Source organism: Nerophis lumbriciformis, linkage group LG05 (assembly GCF_033978685.3).
Source record: "Nerophis lumbriciformis linkage group LG05, RoL_Nlum_v2.1, whole genome shotgun sequence".
Lineage (NCBI taxonomy): Eukaryota > Metazoa > Chordata > Actinopteri > Syngnathiformes > Syngnathidae > Nerophis > Nerophis lumbriciformis.
This window is the reverse complement of record NC_084552.2, coordinates 11,117,267-11,135,693: the sequence shown is the minus strand read 5'-3', so window position 1 is coordinate 11,135,693 and position 18,427 is coordinate 11,117,267. Positions and strand designations below refer to the sequence as shown.

The window sequence follows — 18,427 nt, the reverse complement described above, 5'->3', positions numbered from 1 at the left end:
TTCCTTGCAATAGCTGGTTGAGAAAGGTTCAACAATTTGCTCACGCATTTGTTGACAAAGTGGTGACCCTCGCCCCATCCTTGTTTGTGAATGACTGAGCATTTCATGAACTCTACTTTTATACCCAATCATGGCACCCACCTGTTCCCAATTTGCCTGTTCACCTGTGGGATGTTCCAAATAAGTGTTTGATGAGCATTCCTCAACTTTATCAGTATTTATTGCTACCTTTCCCAACTTCTTTCTCACGTGTTGCTGACATCAAATTCTAAAGTTAATGATTTTGTATTTGCGAAAAAAAAAAAAGTTTATCAGTTTGAACATCAAATATGTTGTCTTTGTAGCATATTCAACTGAATATGGGTTGAAAATGATTTGCAAATCAGGTGTACCCCGCCTTCCGCCCGATTGTAGCTGAGATAGGCTCCAGCGCCCCCCGCGACCCCAAAGGGAATAAGCGGTAGAAAATGGATGGATGGATGTATTCCGTTTATATTTACATCTAACACAATTTCCCAACTCATATGGAAACGGAGTTTGTATTTACACTTAAATATTCTGTAAATGTTTTTTTACACACCTTAATTGTTTGCAAACGGCGTCTGTAACACGGCAGTAAAACGGCAGTAAAACGGCTGATCAAACAAAACAGAAGTAATCGTCATGGACCCACGAGCTGCGCAAGCTAGCTCTCCGATCAGCTAAACGGACTCAATAACTCCACGGTGACGTTTTGGTTTGATTGATAGATTGAGACTTTTATTAGTAGATTGCACAGTACAGAACATATTCCGTACAATTGACCACTAAATGGTAACACCCCAATAAGTTTTTCAACTTGTTTAAGTCGGGGTCCACGTTAATCAATTCATGGTAAAATTGAGGAATTTACTGGGGAATTTGTGAAAGTGAACCAATACAAAAAGAATGCCATTGTATGTTAATAATACTAACACAGACACTCTTAAACGTGTTAGCATATTAGCTAATGCTAACAACGCTTGCTTGATTACATTACGACAGCACGTACAAATATGCATGAAAAGACTCCTACAGACATCACACATGGGACGCTTTAGTAAGTAAGAATAGTTTGAGTTATATTGCAAAACTCACAAACGCTGCTTGCAGTGACCAGTGAAGAATCCACACGAGTAGAAACGCTGTGGACGGTTATACTTTTGATTCAGGGCATTTAAACATGAAGCACATTTTCAACTCGCGGCACGTGCAGTGAGCGAACTCGTCCAAAAGATGGCGCCGTAGCCCAAACAATAACACACCATTTCAGTGTCTCTGCTTGGGTTTCATGAAAACTATTGATCCACAAATTAGCCCCACCGTTTTATAAGCTGCAGGGTTCAAAGTGTAGGGGGAAAAAAGCAGCGGCTTATAGTCATGAATTTACAGTCCACACATAATTGTTGGATTATTTTCAGTCTTTCTGTGACTTTCTATTAAGGTCTCACAGTCAATTCAATGAAGAATGTCTCAAAGACCATTGGAGGTTTATATCCGTGCAGACCCAGAGCCATACAAAAACAGCAAATTATTATTGATTAGGGGGTTTGGATTTTTGCTGGAATGTTTATGTAGAGTAAATGTCTAACGTTTTTTTTTTCCTCTTCCCCCAGAATGAAGAAGTGAATCATCTGAGATTGCGGTCATGGCCGTCCAGACTGGCATCCAGGTGAGTTCAGGCATGGACTCCTGTGCTACATGAAGTACAAACCCCGTTTCCATATGAGTTGGGAACTTGTGTTCGATGTAAATATAAACGGAATACAATGATTTGCAAATCATTTTCAACCCATATTCAGTTGAATATGCTACAAAGACAACATATTTGATGTTCAAACTGATAAACATTTTTTTGTTGCAAATAATCATTAACTTTAGAATTTGATGCCAGCAACAACGTGACAAAGAAGTTGGGAAAGGTGGCAATAAATACTGATAAAGTTGAGGAATGCTCATCAAACACTTATTTGGAACATCCCACAGGTGTGCAGGCTAATTGGGGACAGGTGGGTGCCATGATTGGGTATAAAAACAGCTTCCCAAAAAATGCTCAGTCTTTCACAAGAAAGGATGGGGCGAGGTACACCCCTTTGTCAACAACTGCGTGAGCAAATAGTCAAACAGTTTAAGAACAACGTTTCTCAAAGTACAATTGCAAGAAATTTAGGGATTTCAACATCTACGGTCCATAATATCATCAAAAGGTTCAGAGAATCTGGAGAAATCACTCCACGTAAGCGGCATGGCCGGAAACCAACATTGAATGACCGTGACCTTCGATCCCTCAGACGGCACTGTATCAAAAACCAACATCAATCTCTAAAGGATATCACCACATGGGCTCCGGAACACTTCAGAAAACCACTGTCACTAAATACAATTGGTCGCTACATCTTTAAGTGCAAGTTAAAGCTCTACTATGCAAAGCGAAAGCCATTTATCAACAACACCCAGAAACGCCGCCGGCTTCTCTGGGCCTGAGATCATCTAAGATGGACTCTTGCAAAGTGGAAAAGTGTTCTGTGGTCTGACGAGTCCATATTTCAAATAGTTTTTGGAAATATTCATCATCGTGTCATCCGTACCAAAGGGGAAGCGAACCATCCAGACTGTTATTGATGGAAAGTTCAAAAGCCAGCATCTGTGATGGTATGGGGGTGTATTAGTGCCCAAGGCATGGGTAACTTACACATCTGTGAAGGCACCATTAATGCTGAAAGGTACATACAGGTTTTGGAACAACATATGCTGCCATCTAAGCGCCGTCTTTTTCATGGACGCCCATGCTTATTTCAGCAAGACAATGCCAAGCCACATTCAGCACGTGTTACAACAGCGTGGCTTCGTAAAAAAAGAGTGCGGGTACTTTCCTGGCCCGCCTGCAGTCCAGACCTGTCTCCCATCGAAAATGCGTGGCGCATTATGAAGCGTAAAATACGACAGCGGAGACCCCGGACTGTTGAACGACTGAAGCTCTACATAAAACAAGAATGGGAAAGAATTCCACTTTTAAAGCTTCAACAATTAGTTTCCTCAGTTCCCAAAAGTTTATTGAGTGTTGTTAAAAGAAAAGGCCATGTAACACAGTGGTGAACATGCCCTTTCCCAACTACTTTGGCACGTGTTGCAGCCATGAAATTCTAAGTTAATTATTATTTGCAAAAAAAAATTAAGTTTATGAGTTTGAACATCAAATATGTTGTCTTTGTAGTGCATTCAATTGAATATGGGTTGAAAAGGATTTGCAAATCATTGTATTCCGTTTATATTTACATCTAACACAATTTCCCAACTCATATGGAAACGGGGTTTGTACATTTATTCTAGGTTGGCACAGCTGCATGAAATGTATTTCTTGCTGCGTGGTGCGCCCCCTTGAGGCGTTACTCGCTGTCCAACTGGAGCGCAAACATCGCCGCTGCTCTTACACTTATTTTGATTATTTCCCAAAAAAATGGAGACATCTGTCTCGCACTGAGCAAGTGAAGCCGGCCCACGTGTGTCACAGCACGCCGTCTTGTTCTCGTCACGCATGGCTGCCAGTCCGCTATCCAGACCACGAGGAGTTCCTTCTGCTCATTTTTGGGAGGGGTGGCTGGAATGTGCCAAACTTTTTTTTTTTTCCCTCCGCTTTCCTCCCAGCAACGAATGTCAAGTATGCAAAACTCCCAAACAACAAATGTGTCAAGTTACATATTTTGGGAACACACGCCTCCGTGGGTCATTGCATCCTTGAGTCAGGACAGTCTGCCTCTGCTAGTGATGTGCAGATCCATACTGACATAGCGATACCGCCGATACCACATCTTTATGCTCTGGTATCGATTCTCAAATGAAAAATATCGATTCTTTAGTTCGCGGATGTCCCAACTTTTTCCACTAAGGGCACATACTGAAAAGTCAAAGTATGCTATGTTGATTTTGTTTTTTTTTAAATGCTAAAAACATATTATTTATACATTTTTAAAGACAGAACTTTGTCTCAGCTTTGTATTATAGGCAGTGTTTCCCACACATTCATTTATTTGTGGCGGCCCGCCACGAAAGAATTACGTCCACCACAAATGGATTTTTCGGCTTTTGGCTCGCTCGACCGCTCATAAAAGCAATGGGACTGTCTGTGAATGTTGCTTGTAGTTACAACTCCGGTGCAGTAGGTGGCGGTAGCCTACTATGCATTGTAACTCCGCCAATAGAAGAAGAAGAAGAAGAAGAAGAACGGACCGACCGGATCAAAATACGAGGGTAATAAAGGTTATAGGTAGATAGGTTATAGCTGCATCGCTCGCGACTCGTCATATATTTAACGTTAATCCGCGATTTCACCGAGCGTTTCACTGACGGTGAGCAGCCTGACGCTGCTTCATTAACACCGCCGCTGTTTTACTCGGTGGTCGGGGCAAACGCACGTAATAACAGTCACGTGTTGCCATACCGACGAGCTAACGTATCCAGGTTATAACCCTGTTGTCAATAAACACACGTGGAGACGGTGCTTCAGATACTGCATTAATACTGAAGATAATTGTCCACTGTCCACTGCAGCATGTGAATGCAATGAAAATAATAAAATCTGAGCCAACCAGCTGTTAAAATGTTGTCCAGGTTAATGTTTTGGCCATTAAAGGCCCTTCATTTCAAGATTTCAACTGTGATCGGGCTTTAAACAGGTGGCTGACCTGTTCAGATGAGTGTAACTGCTACTGGTCAAATAATGTGAAATAGCATTTAATTTTACATGTATGCAATGCCATTTAAATGTAATTATAGATAATAATAATAATTACTGTGTAGTGTTGTAAATAGTCAACGGGAAGGATTTTAGTAAGATATAAGCCATGAGCACTACACAGCCAGAAAAAAACCTAGGCAGGACAAGTAAAAATATTGGGGCAAGTAGATTTGAGAAGTCGGGCAAGTAGAAAAAAACCTTAACGTTGAACCCTGCATGTGTTGAGCTGCTGCCGCTTAAGGTTAGACGGCACTGTACATAGAGCGCTTCTGCTCGTTAGTAATAAATTCTAATGTTGGATGTTCACTCCTTCACACAGATGAGTATAGAAAAATATTTTCAACGGTCGAAAAGGGCTCGACTTGGAGAGGAGGTAGGCCTACAGTCCGGACCACAGGAGGTATTCTCAAAACGGTGTAGACACTTAGAAATCTCATAAGGAAAGTGAACAGACGTCCATCAGTGTGAAAATTAATTTGCTTCCAATATTTCCAGGCTTCAACTAGTGCCGCAGCTGTGGCAGCTCGCGCAGCTGAGGCAGTAAGAGAGGGTGAGGAGGAAGGGATAGTAAGTACGCAGGGAGATGTTGTAGGAGAGGAGGAAGACAGGCAGCATGTAGAGCCAGCTAGGGCGGAGGCAACAGGTGAGACTCAGCAAACACTGAAAAATAAAGCAGGGTCAGATCATAAATGCACTTTTCTCATGAAAAGGGTCCTATTTTATATTCTTATGTGCCTTATAGAGAGGACCACGACAAAACATAGAGCGACTGGGTTCGATCCAGAATGGCTAAAAATGCCACAATTTAAGTCATGGCTGTATAACACCCAGCACGGTAAGCTCCAGTGTCTCCCTCTTCTCTGGAGGAGGGTCTGGCGAGCGAGACTAGCTCCAGTGCGACCTGTTCAGCAGCAGCAGGAGGAGGAGGAGGAGGTTGACTGACTGGCAGGACACCTCTGCCTCTGTTTCACTTTATGTTGCTGGTAAATAATATACCGTATTTTCCGCACTATAAGGCGCACCGGATTATTAGCCGCACCTTCTATGAATTACATATTTCATAATTTTGTCCACCAATAAGCCGCCCCGGACTAAAAGCCGCGCCTACGCTGCGCTAAAGTGAATGTCAAAAAAACGCTGCACTAAAGTGAATGTCAAAAAAACAGTCAGATAGTTCAGTCAAACTTTAATAATATATTGAAAACCAGCGTTCTAACAACTCTGTCCCAAAATGTACAAATGTGCAATCACAAACATAGTAAAATTCAAAATGGTGTAGAGCAATAGCAACATACCGGTAATGTTGCTCGAACGTTAATGTCACAACACACAACACACAAAATAAACATAGCGCTCACTTTCTGAAGTTATTCTTCATTCGTACCGGTAAATCCTTCGAATTCTTCGTCTTCGGTGTCCGAATTGAAAAGTTGCGCTAGCGTGGCTTCCAAAATGGCGGGCTCCGTCTCTTCGAAATCATCGGATTCAGTGTCGCTGTTGTTGTGCAGCAGTTCTGTGAATCCTGCCTTCCGGAAAGCTCGGACCACAGTTGTGACAGAAATATCTGCCCAGGCATTTACAATCCACTGGCAGATGTTGGCGTATGTTGTCCGGCGTTGTCTGCCCGGCCGCTTCGCGTAAACTTCCCTTAACCACTCGCTCATCTTTTCTTCATCCATCCATCCCTTCGAGTTAGCTTTTATGATGACGCCGGCTGGAAAGGTCTCTTTTGGCAAGGTCTTCCTTTTGAATATCACCATGAGTGGAAGTTAGCATGGCAAGCTAGAACCACAGTGAAGGATGACTTCTCATTCCCTGTGGAGCGAATATTCACCGTACGTGCTCCCGTTCCACAGTGCGGTTCAGTTGCTGTGAAATACGGTAGTAATCCGTGTGCGGATGGAGAGATTGCGTCTTTTTATGACCCGGATCGTTTAGTAGGAGCCATTTTGTGGTCTTTACAGATGTAAACAGGAAATGAAACGTACGGTGATATCCGCGCGTTTTTTCTTCTTCTTCCGGGGGCGGGTGAAGCGCTTCCTGTTCTATGGGGGCGGGTGAAGCGCTTCCTGTTCTATGGGGGCGAGTGCTTTCCTTGGCGGTTGCTTGCGTAGAAGAAGAAGCGCTTCCTGTTCTACCGGGAAAAAAGATGGCGGCTGTTTACCGAAGTTGCGAGACCGAAACTTTATGAAAATGAATCGTAATAAAGCGCACCGGGTTATTAGGCGCACTGTCAGCTTTTGAGAAAAATTGTGGTTTTTAGGTGCGCCTTATAGTGCGGAAAATACGGTAGTTGTAGTAGTAGGCTAAAGTTAAATTATTTAGTATGCACTAATTAAAGGGGCAGAGCTTTAAGAGACATTTTAGCTTTTATATTTTATAAGATATATTTTTTGTAAGAACCACAATTAATAAATATATTTCAGTGAATCACTAATTGTCAAATCTGTATATAAATATGTACATAAAGTGTTGTAATTATATTCCAACTCCGCGTTCTTCTTGGTCATCGCCGCTGCCGCTGCCGCCGCCACCCCCCGCCCCCCGACCACACCACCACAAATAGATGCCTGTCCTGTGGGAAACACTGTATAGGTATATTATTCTTATTCTTATTATTAGTTAGAGCATATTAGATTTTTCTCATTACATACTAGGGTTGTCTCGGTACCGGTACCAAAATGTGTTTCGGTACTTTTCTAAATAAAGGGGACCACAAAAAACTGCATTATCGGCTTTATTTTAACAAAAAATCTTAAGGTACATTAAACATATGTTTATTATTGTAATTTAGTCCTTAAATGAAATAGTGAACATACGAGACAACTTGTCTTTTAGTAGTAAGTAAACAAACAAAGACTCCTAATTAGTCTGCTGACGTATGCAGTAACATATTGTGTCATTTATACACCTATTATTTTGTACACATTATAAAGGACAAACTGTAATAATTTATTATTAATCCACTTGGTCATTTACTGTTAATATCTGCTTACTTTCTCTTTTAACATGTTCTATCTACACTTATGTTAAAATGTAATAATCACTTATTCTTCTCTTCTTTGATACTTGACATTAGTTTTGGATGATACCACACATTTAGGCATCGATCCAATACCAAGTAGTTACAGGATCATACAATAAAATATAATATCTAATAAACCAATACTGATGAAGAAATATTGACGTAAAGGGTAGGTGTCGCGCTGTTTTAACATGTTCTATCTACACTTCTGTTAAAATGTAATAATCACTTATTCTTCTCTTCTTTGATACTTTACATTAGTTTTGGATGATACCACACATTTAGGTATGGATCCGATACCAAGTAGTTACAGGATCATACATTGGTCATATTCAAAGTCCTAATGTGTAACTATTCCTCGTCCTGCAGTGATAATGTTACTTGTAAGAAACATACTTTATTTGTCGCCATGGAGGTGAGGATTAGTGATTTAGAAGTACCTAATGTAACCTGTGATATTTATACACAAATTAATGTTTTGATCATCAGTACATTTCCTGTTGTACTTATTACGGGGTGGGTGGGTGTAAGGAACAGTGTAACTCTGCTTGTCGCCATCATGTCTCCACCTCATCACTGCCACCACAACCTGGGGGGGGGGGGCAATAGACTACAGACTGTGGTGAAGTAGGCTGGTTTCGTCGCGTGAAGAAGCCTACAATTTTTGGTTGTGTTTTCCGCTCCATTTGCTGAATGGCGATATATGATATATATCTCAATATTTTTTCCGTAAAGTATAAACAAAACACAAAACATTCCTACTTACCTTCAGTCCTACTTACCTGATGTCAATACGTGGACTTTGGGTTGTGTTTTCCCGGAATGCAAAGGAAAGTTGGCGCGGGCAAGGCGTGAATGTGAGTACATTTTTATTAAAACACTAACAAACTACAATAGAGGAAGCAAACAAAAGGCCCGCACAATGGCGGAGAACAAACTTGGCTAATGAAACAAAACGCGCACGAAGGCAGAAACTATGAACAGTAAACAAAAACACTTACTGTGGCATGGCATGAAGCATGAACTATAATAAACAGAAATCTCATGGGTAGCAGAGGTAGTATGGATGGATAGGATAGATAGGATAATGTCACCAGGACGAACATCAGAAACAGACAGGCTTAAATAGCAGTGACATGATCAGTGAAAACAGGTGCGTGACATGACCGGTGAAAACTAATGGGTTGCTATGGTGACAAAACAAACAAAAGTGCACAAAGAGTCCAAAAACAAAACCGAACATGACTAAAACAAAACATGATCACACAGACATGACACCTGAGATACTAAGTATGTCATTATTATGACTTAGTACAGTGGTTCTCAAATGGGGGTACGCGTACCCCTGGGGGTACTTGAAGGTATGCCAAGGGGTACGTGAGATTTTTTTTTTTAAATATTCTAAAAATAGCAACAATTCAAAAATCCTGTATAAATATATTTATTGAATAATACTTCAAGAAAATATGAATTTAAGTTCATAAACTAAACATCAAATCAAGTAGGCTATTCCATTCATTACAATGCAACCATGCAATATTCAGTGTTGACAGCTAGATTTTTTGTGGACATATTTGTAATTGAATCACTTGTTTATTTTTCAACAAGTTTTTAGTTATTTTTATATATTTTTTTCCAAATAGTTCATGAAAGACCACTACAAATGAGCAATATTTTGCACTGTTATACAATTTAATAAATCAGAAACTGATGACATAGTGCTGTATTTTACTTTATCTCTTTTTTTCAACCAAAAATGCTTTGCTCTGATTAGGGGGTACTTGAATTAAAAAAAATGTTCACAGGGGGTACATCACTGGAAAAAGGTTGAGAACCACTGACTTAGTAAGTCAATATTTGGATTTAGTAATTTACTAAGTTAAAATAATGACAAAATAAAGACTTACTAAGTCAAAATAATGACTTACTAAGTAAAATTAATAAGTGTTTGCAATAAGCGTTTGAAAAAAAGAGTTAAAAGTGGAGCCACATGCTGACATATGCTCAACTCATCATGCTTAATTTATTACAGCATTTGGGAAGCCTGTAGTTGATTTTTATCAGCATGTGATAGCAGGGACCCTGCCATTCAAAACTAGGCTGCTACATTACTAATGACTAATGTAACTATAGCTGAAAAAATAGTACAATAGCAATAAGAGAGACCATTCATCCCTGAACACCATGGAGTTCATGTAGGCTTTATGATGCACTTACATTATTATATCAACTATCAGAGACAGCTTCAGGAAACTCTTTATTTAACATAATGTCCTTTTTTGCTGCTTCAACACAGCTCAATCAACACTGAAAAAGGTCAAGTGAAATAACTTAGTTGTTAACTGTAGGTAGCCAATGTGTAACCAATCAGATGGTTCTGTGGGTGGGACAATGCTGGGGTGCACCAGCTGCACAGCAGAGAGACGTACTGACAGGGCTTGTTAAAACGTTAGTTTAGGTGGTGGCTCCTTGTTGTTAAGGCGCCCGCCTTAACAAAGCGCTGCGGGAAACCCTGCATTTTCTGAACGTACATTTAATATGAATATGAAATAATGTTTATCCCCTTCTGACTTCATGTGATTCCTGAAATTAGTCCAAGTTTAGTTGTAGATAATGCTACATGTGTACAGAATAAACCACATCACTTTAGCACACCAGCTGAGGAAAATGAGTCAGTTACGGTAATAACATCCTGTAATTTGATTTGGATGTTATTATTCATTTCATCTTCTGATATATTCAAAATTAACACCAATGGAAGCATTTTAAAACTCTGCCAGATACGCCTGCAATTAACAATTATTTTGATTGTCGATTAGTCAACGATTATTCGGATATTAAAACTTACACATTTAATGGCTCAAATTTTTCCAGCGACTTCTAAATGCAGCTTAAGTTATTCCAGGCATGTGCTGATAACAACAAAGACAACTAATTAATTCATAAATATTTATTTATAATGTAACTGTGCTGCTCATTCAGCTGGTATAAAAATTAAAATGACTAAAAACATGATGTCTATTTAAAAGAAAGGAAGGAAAATTTTTAAAAAAAACAAAACAATTAACCTTGTTTATCTATTTAAAAACAGTTAAAATGGCAGCAATGAAAACAAACAAAACACAAAATCTAACTTCCTCTAAAAGAAAATCATTTTGTGATGTTTAAAAAGATGCACACTGATATATTGATTATTGATTAACTCTTGACAGTTTTAGCACTCTAATAGACTCAATGTGTAGAATTATATCTAACAAAACCCAAAACCAGTGAAGTTGTCACGTTGTGTAAATGGGAAATAAATTTAAAAAAATACAATGGCCTCCAAATTCTTTTTAACTTATATTCAATTGAATAGACTGCAAAAAAAATATATTTAACTTTAGAACCTTGTTATTTTTTTGCAAATATTAGCTCATTTGATGCCTGCAACATGATTTAAAAAAGGCTGGCACAAGTGGCAAAAAAGACTGAGAAAGTTGAGGAATGCTCATCAAACACTTATTTGGAACATCCCACAGGTGAACAGGCTAATTGGGAACAGGTGGGTGCCATGATTGGGTATAAAAGCAGCTTCCATGAAATGCTCAGTCATTCACAAACAAGGATGGGGCGAGGGTCACCACTTTGTCAACAAATGCCTGAGCAAATTGTTTAAGAACAATATTTCTCAACCAGCTGTTGCAAGGAATTTAGGTATTTCACCATCTACGCTCCGTATTATCATCAAAAGGTTCAGAGAATCTGGAGAAATCACTGCACGTAAGCGGCTAGGCCTAAAACCAACATTGAATGCCCATGACCTTCGATCCATCAGGCGGTACTGCATCAAAAAGCGACATCAGTATGTAAAGGATATCACCACATGGGCTCAGGAACACTTCAGAAACCCACTGTCAGTAGCTACAGTTGGTCGCTACATTTGTAAGTCCAAGTTAAAACTCTACTATGCAAAACGAAAGCCATTTATCAACAACACCCAGAAACGCTGTTGGCTTTGCTGGGCCTGAGCTCATCTAAGATGGACTGATGCAAAGTGTAAAAGTGTTCTGTGGTCTGACTAGTCCACATTTCAAATTGTTTTTGAAAACTGTGGACATCGTGTCCTCTGGACCAAAGAGGAAAAGAATCATCCGGATTGTTATAGGTGAAAAGTGTAAAAGCCAGCATGTGTGATGGTATGAGGGTGCATTAGTGCCCAAGACATGGGTAACTTACACATCTGTGAAGGCACCATTAATGCTGAAAGGTACATACAGGTTTTGGAGCAACATATGTTGCCATCCAAGCAACGTTACCATGGACGCCCCGCTTATTTCAGCAAGACAATGCCAAGCCACGTGTTACATCAACATGGCTTCATAGTAAAAGAGTGCGGGTACTAGACTGGCCTGCCTGTAGTCCAGACCATTGAAAATGTGTGGCGCATTATGAAGCCTAAAATACCACAACGGAGACCCCCGGACTGTTGAACAACTTAAGCTGTACATCAAGCAAGAATGGGAAAGAATTCCACTTCAAAAATGTGTCTCCTCAGTTCCCAAACGTTTACTGAGTGTTGTTAAAAGGAAAGGCCATGTAACACAGTGGTGAACATGCTCTTCTGACAACTTTTTTTGCAATGAGTTGCTGCCATTAAATTCTAAGTTAATGATTTTTTTGCAAAAAAAAATTTTATTTCTCAGTTTGAACGTTAAATATCTTGTCTTTGCAGTCTATTCAATTGAATATAAGTTGAAAAGGATTTGTTGTATTCTCTTTTTATTTACCATTTACACAACGTGCCAACTTCACTGCTTTTGGCTTTTGTAGAAGGACACCATGAGGAACGTTAGCACTGAAATCACAATGCTGGCTAAGGTTATTTTGCCTCCTTTGAAGGATCCTCCCCCTCGGCCTTTCCACGGCCCTTCCAGGAGGTTTGGAGACCCTCGGTATAAGTGGCTCAAGTTAAGCGCATGAGCTAAATCTAATGTGGAGGCGCATGCTGCTTTAAATCTCCACGACTACCTTGCATTATTTGCTGGATTACCAAGACCGCGTTCCTCTGCCCGATCCAAACCCAGGTGCTTTAAGAAAATTGCAGATTAGCTCCTAATCTGCTCTCAATGCAGATTTAAAGAAATACATCTTAATCTTTTACGTAACGTGTCGTGAACGCGACAACATGCTGCCTCGGGTTTCTAATTAGCAGGAGGTCACATGACTTGTTGTTATGCAACGTCCATCTGGGTCCGTTCGGATCTTTTCATGGAGGTGACGTTCTCACTTTGGAACCTCAGGTGCTTGTGTTCACTCCAGAGTTCATGTCGACTCCAGATGTTGGCACGTGGTCAGATGGTGCCTTCAGGGACCCCGAGCACGCGAGCCCGTGACTTCATGAGATGAGTCACCGTGGCCCGGAGTGGAATAAACTCCGCTAATTGGAGGAACGGTTTGGAGTTGACTTCATTGAGAGTGCGTGGGAACGTTTTTGATGGCTTTTAGGACAAGTTTGGAAAATATCCTCCAGGATATTAGTTGAATTTAGTTATGTGGGGCAGACAAGGTGATGTTTTACATCATTCTTTTTTTCATTTACTAACACTAGTACGGTATACCGGTATTAGTATACAAACCCCGTTTCCATAAGAGTTGGGAAATTGTGTTAGATGTAAATATAAACGGAATTCAATGATTTGCAAATCCTTTTCAACCCATATTCAGTTGAACATGCTACAAAGACAACATATTTGATGTTCAAACTCATAAACTTTATTTTTTTTTTGCAAATAATAATTAACTTAGAATTTCATGGCTGCAACACGTGCCAAAGTAGTTGGGAAAGGGCATGTTCACCACTGTGTTACATCACCTTTTCTTTTAAAAACACTGAATAAACGATTGGGAACTAAGGAAAGTAATTGTTGAAGCTTTGAAAGTAGAATTCTTTCCCATTCTTGTTTTATGTAGAGCTTCAGTCGTTCAACAGTCCGGGGTCTCCGCTGTCGTATTTTAAACTTCATAAAGTGCCACACATTGTCGATGGGAGACAGGTCTGGACTGCAGGCGGGCCAGGAAAGTACCCGCACTCTTTTTTTGCGAAGCCACGCTGTTGTAACACGTGCTGAATGTGGCTTGGCATTGTCTTGCTGAAATAAGCAGGGGCGTCCATGAAAAAGACGGAGCTTAGATGGCAGCATATGTTGTTCCAAAACCTGTATGTACCTTTCAGCATTAATGGTTCCTTCACAGATGTGTAAGTTACCCATGCCTTGGGCACTAATGCACCCCCATACCATCACACATGCTGGCTTTTCAACTTTGCGTCGATAACAGTCTGGATGGTTCGCTTCCCCTTTGGCACGATGATGATGACACGATGTTGAATATTTCCAGAAACTATTTGAAATGTGGACTTGTCAGACCACAAAACACTTTTCCACTTTCTATCAGTCTATCTTAGATGATCTCGGGCCCAGAGAAGCCGGCGGCGTTTCTGGGTGTTGTTGATAAATGGCTTTCGCTTTGCATAGTAGAGTTTTAACTTGCACTTACAGATGTAGCGACAAACTGTATTTAGTGACAGTGGTTTTCTGAAGTGTTCCTGAGCCCATGTGGTGATATCCTTTAGAGATTGATGTCGGTTTTTTATACAGTGCCGCCTGAGGGATCGAAGGTCACGGTCATTCAATGTTGGTTTCCGGCCATGCTGCTTACGTGCAGTGATTTCTCCAGATTCTTTGAACCTTTTGATGATATTACGGACCGTAGATGTTGAAATCCCTAAATTTCTTGCAATTGCACTTTGAGAAACGTTGTTCTTAAACTGTTTGACTATTTGCTCACGCAGTTGTGGACAAAGGGGTGTACCTCGCCCCATCCTTTCTTGTGAAAGACTGAGCATTTTTTGGGAAGCTGTTTTTATACCCAATCATGGCACCCACCTGTTCCCAATTAGCCTGCACACCTGTGGGATGTTCCAAATAAGTGTTTGATGAGCATTCCTCAACTTTATCAGTATTTATTGCCACCTTTCTCAACTTCTTTGTCACGTGTTGCTGGCATCAAATTCTAAAGTTAATGATTATTTGCAAAAAAAATTCAAGTTTATGAGTTTGAACATCAAATATGTTGTCTTTGTAGTGCATTCAATTGAATATGGGTTGAAAAGGATTTGCAAATCATTGTATTCCGTTTATATTTACATCTAACACAATTTCCCAACTCATATGGAAATGGGGTTTGTAGTACCGCAATACTAATGAATCATATTCAGTACTATACCGCCTCTAAAAAGTACAGTTTTTTTGTAACGGACATGACGGCGCGTCGTCGTCACGTCGTGTCATTGCTGGTTTCACGAACAGAGGAGCATGTTTGGCAGCGCACACACACAGAGTACTTACAAGCAGACACAGTGTGTACACAGAAAAGGGAGAATGGACGCATTTAGGCTTAAAAACTAACGACAAAGGTGAAGTTATAACACTGAAACACCCTCAGGAAGAGGTGCTTTAAGACATGGCTAGCTAATCCTGGCCTCCATGGCGACAAATAAAGTGCGGTTCTTACAAGTAGCATTATCACTGCAGGATGAGGAATAGCTAAACATGCTTCACTACACACCGTAGGAGGATACAATAGCTCTCCGGCGTCACAATGTAAACAAACGCCACCTGACATCCACTGTAATGATACCAAGTACAATAGCGTATCGAGTCGATACTACTATAATTACATCAATATTTTTTAGCATCACAAAATCTTTTTTCCCTTTTTGTAAAATTCATATTATGTTTATAAACTCAGTAAATACGTCCCTGGACACGTGAGGACTTAAATTATGACCATTGTATGATCCTGTAACTACTTGGTATCGTATCGATACACACATTTTTGGTGTCATCCAAAACTAATGTAAAGTATCAAAGAAGAGAAGAATAAGTGATTATTAAATTTTAACAGAAGTGTAGATAGAACATGTTAAAACAGAAAATAAGCAGATATTAACAGTAAATGAACAAGTAGATTAAAAATTGATTTTTTACAGCTTGTCCTTTATAATGTGTACAAAATAATAGGTGTATAAATGACACAATATGTTACTGCATAGACTAATTAGGAGTCTTTGTTTGTTTACTTACTACTAAAAGACAAGTTGTCTAGTATGTTCACTTATTTTATTCAAATGGTAAATGGGTTGTACTTGTATAGCGCTTTTCTACCTTTTTTAAAGAACTCAAAGCGCTTTGACACTATTTTCCACATTCACCCATTCACCCACTGATGATCCACTTTCAATCCAATCCACTTTATTTATATAGCACATTTAAACAACAAAAATGTTTCCAAAGTGCTGCACAGCAATATTAAAAACAATATTAAAAACAATGTTCAAATATTATCCTTAGCTCCACCAATGACTGAATAAAAACAAAAAAATAAATAAATATAAAACCAATATAAAAAATGATGACAATTTAAGGACTAAATGACAATAATAAACATATGTTTCATGTACACTAAGATTTTTTGTTAAAATAAAGACAATAATGCCATTTTTTTGGGTCCCCTTTATTTAGAAAAGTATCTAAATACATTTTGGTACCGGTACCAAAAATATTGGTATCGGTAACCCCAGTAAGGACAGATTGAAATAGTATTAAATGGTTATTCCCTCCACTGTTTTTATTTTACATTCATTAGAATAATTTTTTTTATTTTAGTGTTTTTCTTTATATTTTATGGATATATATATATATATATATATATATATATATATATATATATATATATATATATATATATATATATATATATATATATATTTCATTCTAATACACATACTCTAATACATTTAGAAAAAAAATGTTTCCTTCACTTTTTTTTCAGTAATAATTTCAGTGTTTTTTAACCAAAATATCTGTTTCTGAGCAGCGGTGCTCAGTTGTAATGCACTTCTCCACCACATGTGGCAGTCATGACAATATCAAACAAACAGAAGAAGTATGAGCTAAAGTCATAGAGAAGTTCAAGTGCAAAAAATATGACTAAAGTGGTGAAGCTGTATTTTCATTTGCATTTTAATTTTATTGACAGTTTCTTTCAGAATAATATGAATTATAAATTATTGATTACATTTGGATAGAATGTATTTTTTGATTTTAAAGGATTATTGATATTTTAATTTGTTTCAGCACTGTAAATTTTGAATACGATTAAAACCAAGACATATGCTGCACATTTGTCCTGTCGGCACAAGACTCTGAACACTCTCACTCTCCTGGAAGACATGTCCCAATGTTGCTGCTGACATGTCCCAATGTTGCTGCTGATATGTAACAATGTTGTTGCTGACATGTAACAATGTTGCTGCTGACATGTCCCAATGTTGCTGCTGACATGTAACAATGTTGCTGCTGACATGTCCCAATGTTGCTGCTGATATGTAACAATGTTGCTGCTGACATGTAACAATGTTGCTGCTGACATGTCCCAATGTTGCTGCTGACATGTAACAATGTTGCTGCTGACATGTAACAATGTTGCTGCTGACATGTCCCAATGTTGCTGCTGACATGTAACAATGTTGCTGCTGATATGTCCCAATGTTGCTGCTGACATGTAACAATGTTGCTGCTGACATGTCCCAATGTTGCTGCTGACATGTAACAATGTTGCTGCTGACATGTAACAATGTTGCTGCTGACATGTCCCAATGTTGCTGCTGACATGTAACAATGTTGCTGCTGATATGTAACAATGTTGCTGCTGACATGTCCCAATGTTGCTGCTGACATGTAACAATGTTGCTGCTGACATGTAACAATGTTGCTGCTGACATGTCCCAATGTTGCTGCTGACATGTAACAATGTTGCTGCTGACATGTCCCAATGTTGCTGCTGACATGTAACAATGTTGCTGCTGACATGTAACAATGTTGCTGCTGACATGTCCCAATGTTGCTGCTGACATGTAACAATGTTGCTGCTGACATGTCCCAATGTTGCTGCTGACATGTAACAATGTTGCTGCTGACATGTCCCAATGTTGCTGCTGATATGTAACAATGTTGCTGCTGACATGTAACAATGTTGCTGCTGACATGTCCCAATGTTGCTGCTGACATGTAACAATGTTGCTGCTGACATGTAACAATGTTGCTGCTGACATGTCCCAATGTTGCTGCTGACATGTCCCAATGTTGCTGCTGACATGTAACAATGTTGCTGCTGACATGTCCCAATGTTGCTGCTGACATGTAACAATGTTGCTGCTGACATGTAACAATGTTGCTGCTGACATGTAACAATGTTGCTGCTGACATGTCCCAATGTTGCTGCTGACATGTAACAATGTTGCTGCTGACATGTAACAATGTTGCTGCTGACATGTAACAATGTTGCTGCTGACATGTCCCAATGTTGCTGCTGACATGTAACAATGTTGCTGCTGACATGTAACAATGTTGCTGCTGACATGTAACAATGTTGCTGCTGACATGTCCCAATGTTGCTGCTGACATGTAACAATGTTGCTGCTGACATGTCCCAATGTTGCTGCTGACATGTAACAATGTTGCTGCTGACGTGTAACAATGTTGCTGCTGACATGTCCCAATGTTGCTGCTGACATGTAACAATGTTGCTGCTGACATGTAACAATG

The 18,427-nt window shown here is 39.4% G+C and overlaps 1 protein-coding gene across 2 annotated transcripts in view; it reads left to right on the top strand.

Annotated features, from left to right (window-relative positions):
* Positions 1-18,427, top strand: part of gas2l3 (growth arrest-specific 2 like 3) — a 92,405-nt gene that overhangs the window by 43,969 nt on the left and 30,009 nt on the right. For both annotated transcript variants that reach the window (XM_061961279.2, XM_061961280.1), the window contains exon 2: positions 1,635-1,690. In XM_061961279.2, coding sequence (XP_061817263.1) covers positions 1,667-1,690 — 24 coding nt within the window. In that variant the 5' untranslated portion in view covers positions 1,635-1,666. The remainder of the gene's footprint in view (positions 1-1,634; positions 1,691-18,427) is intronic.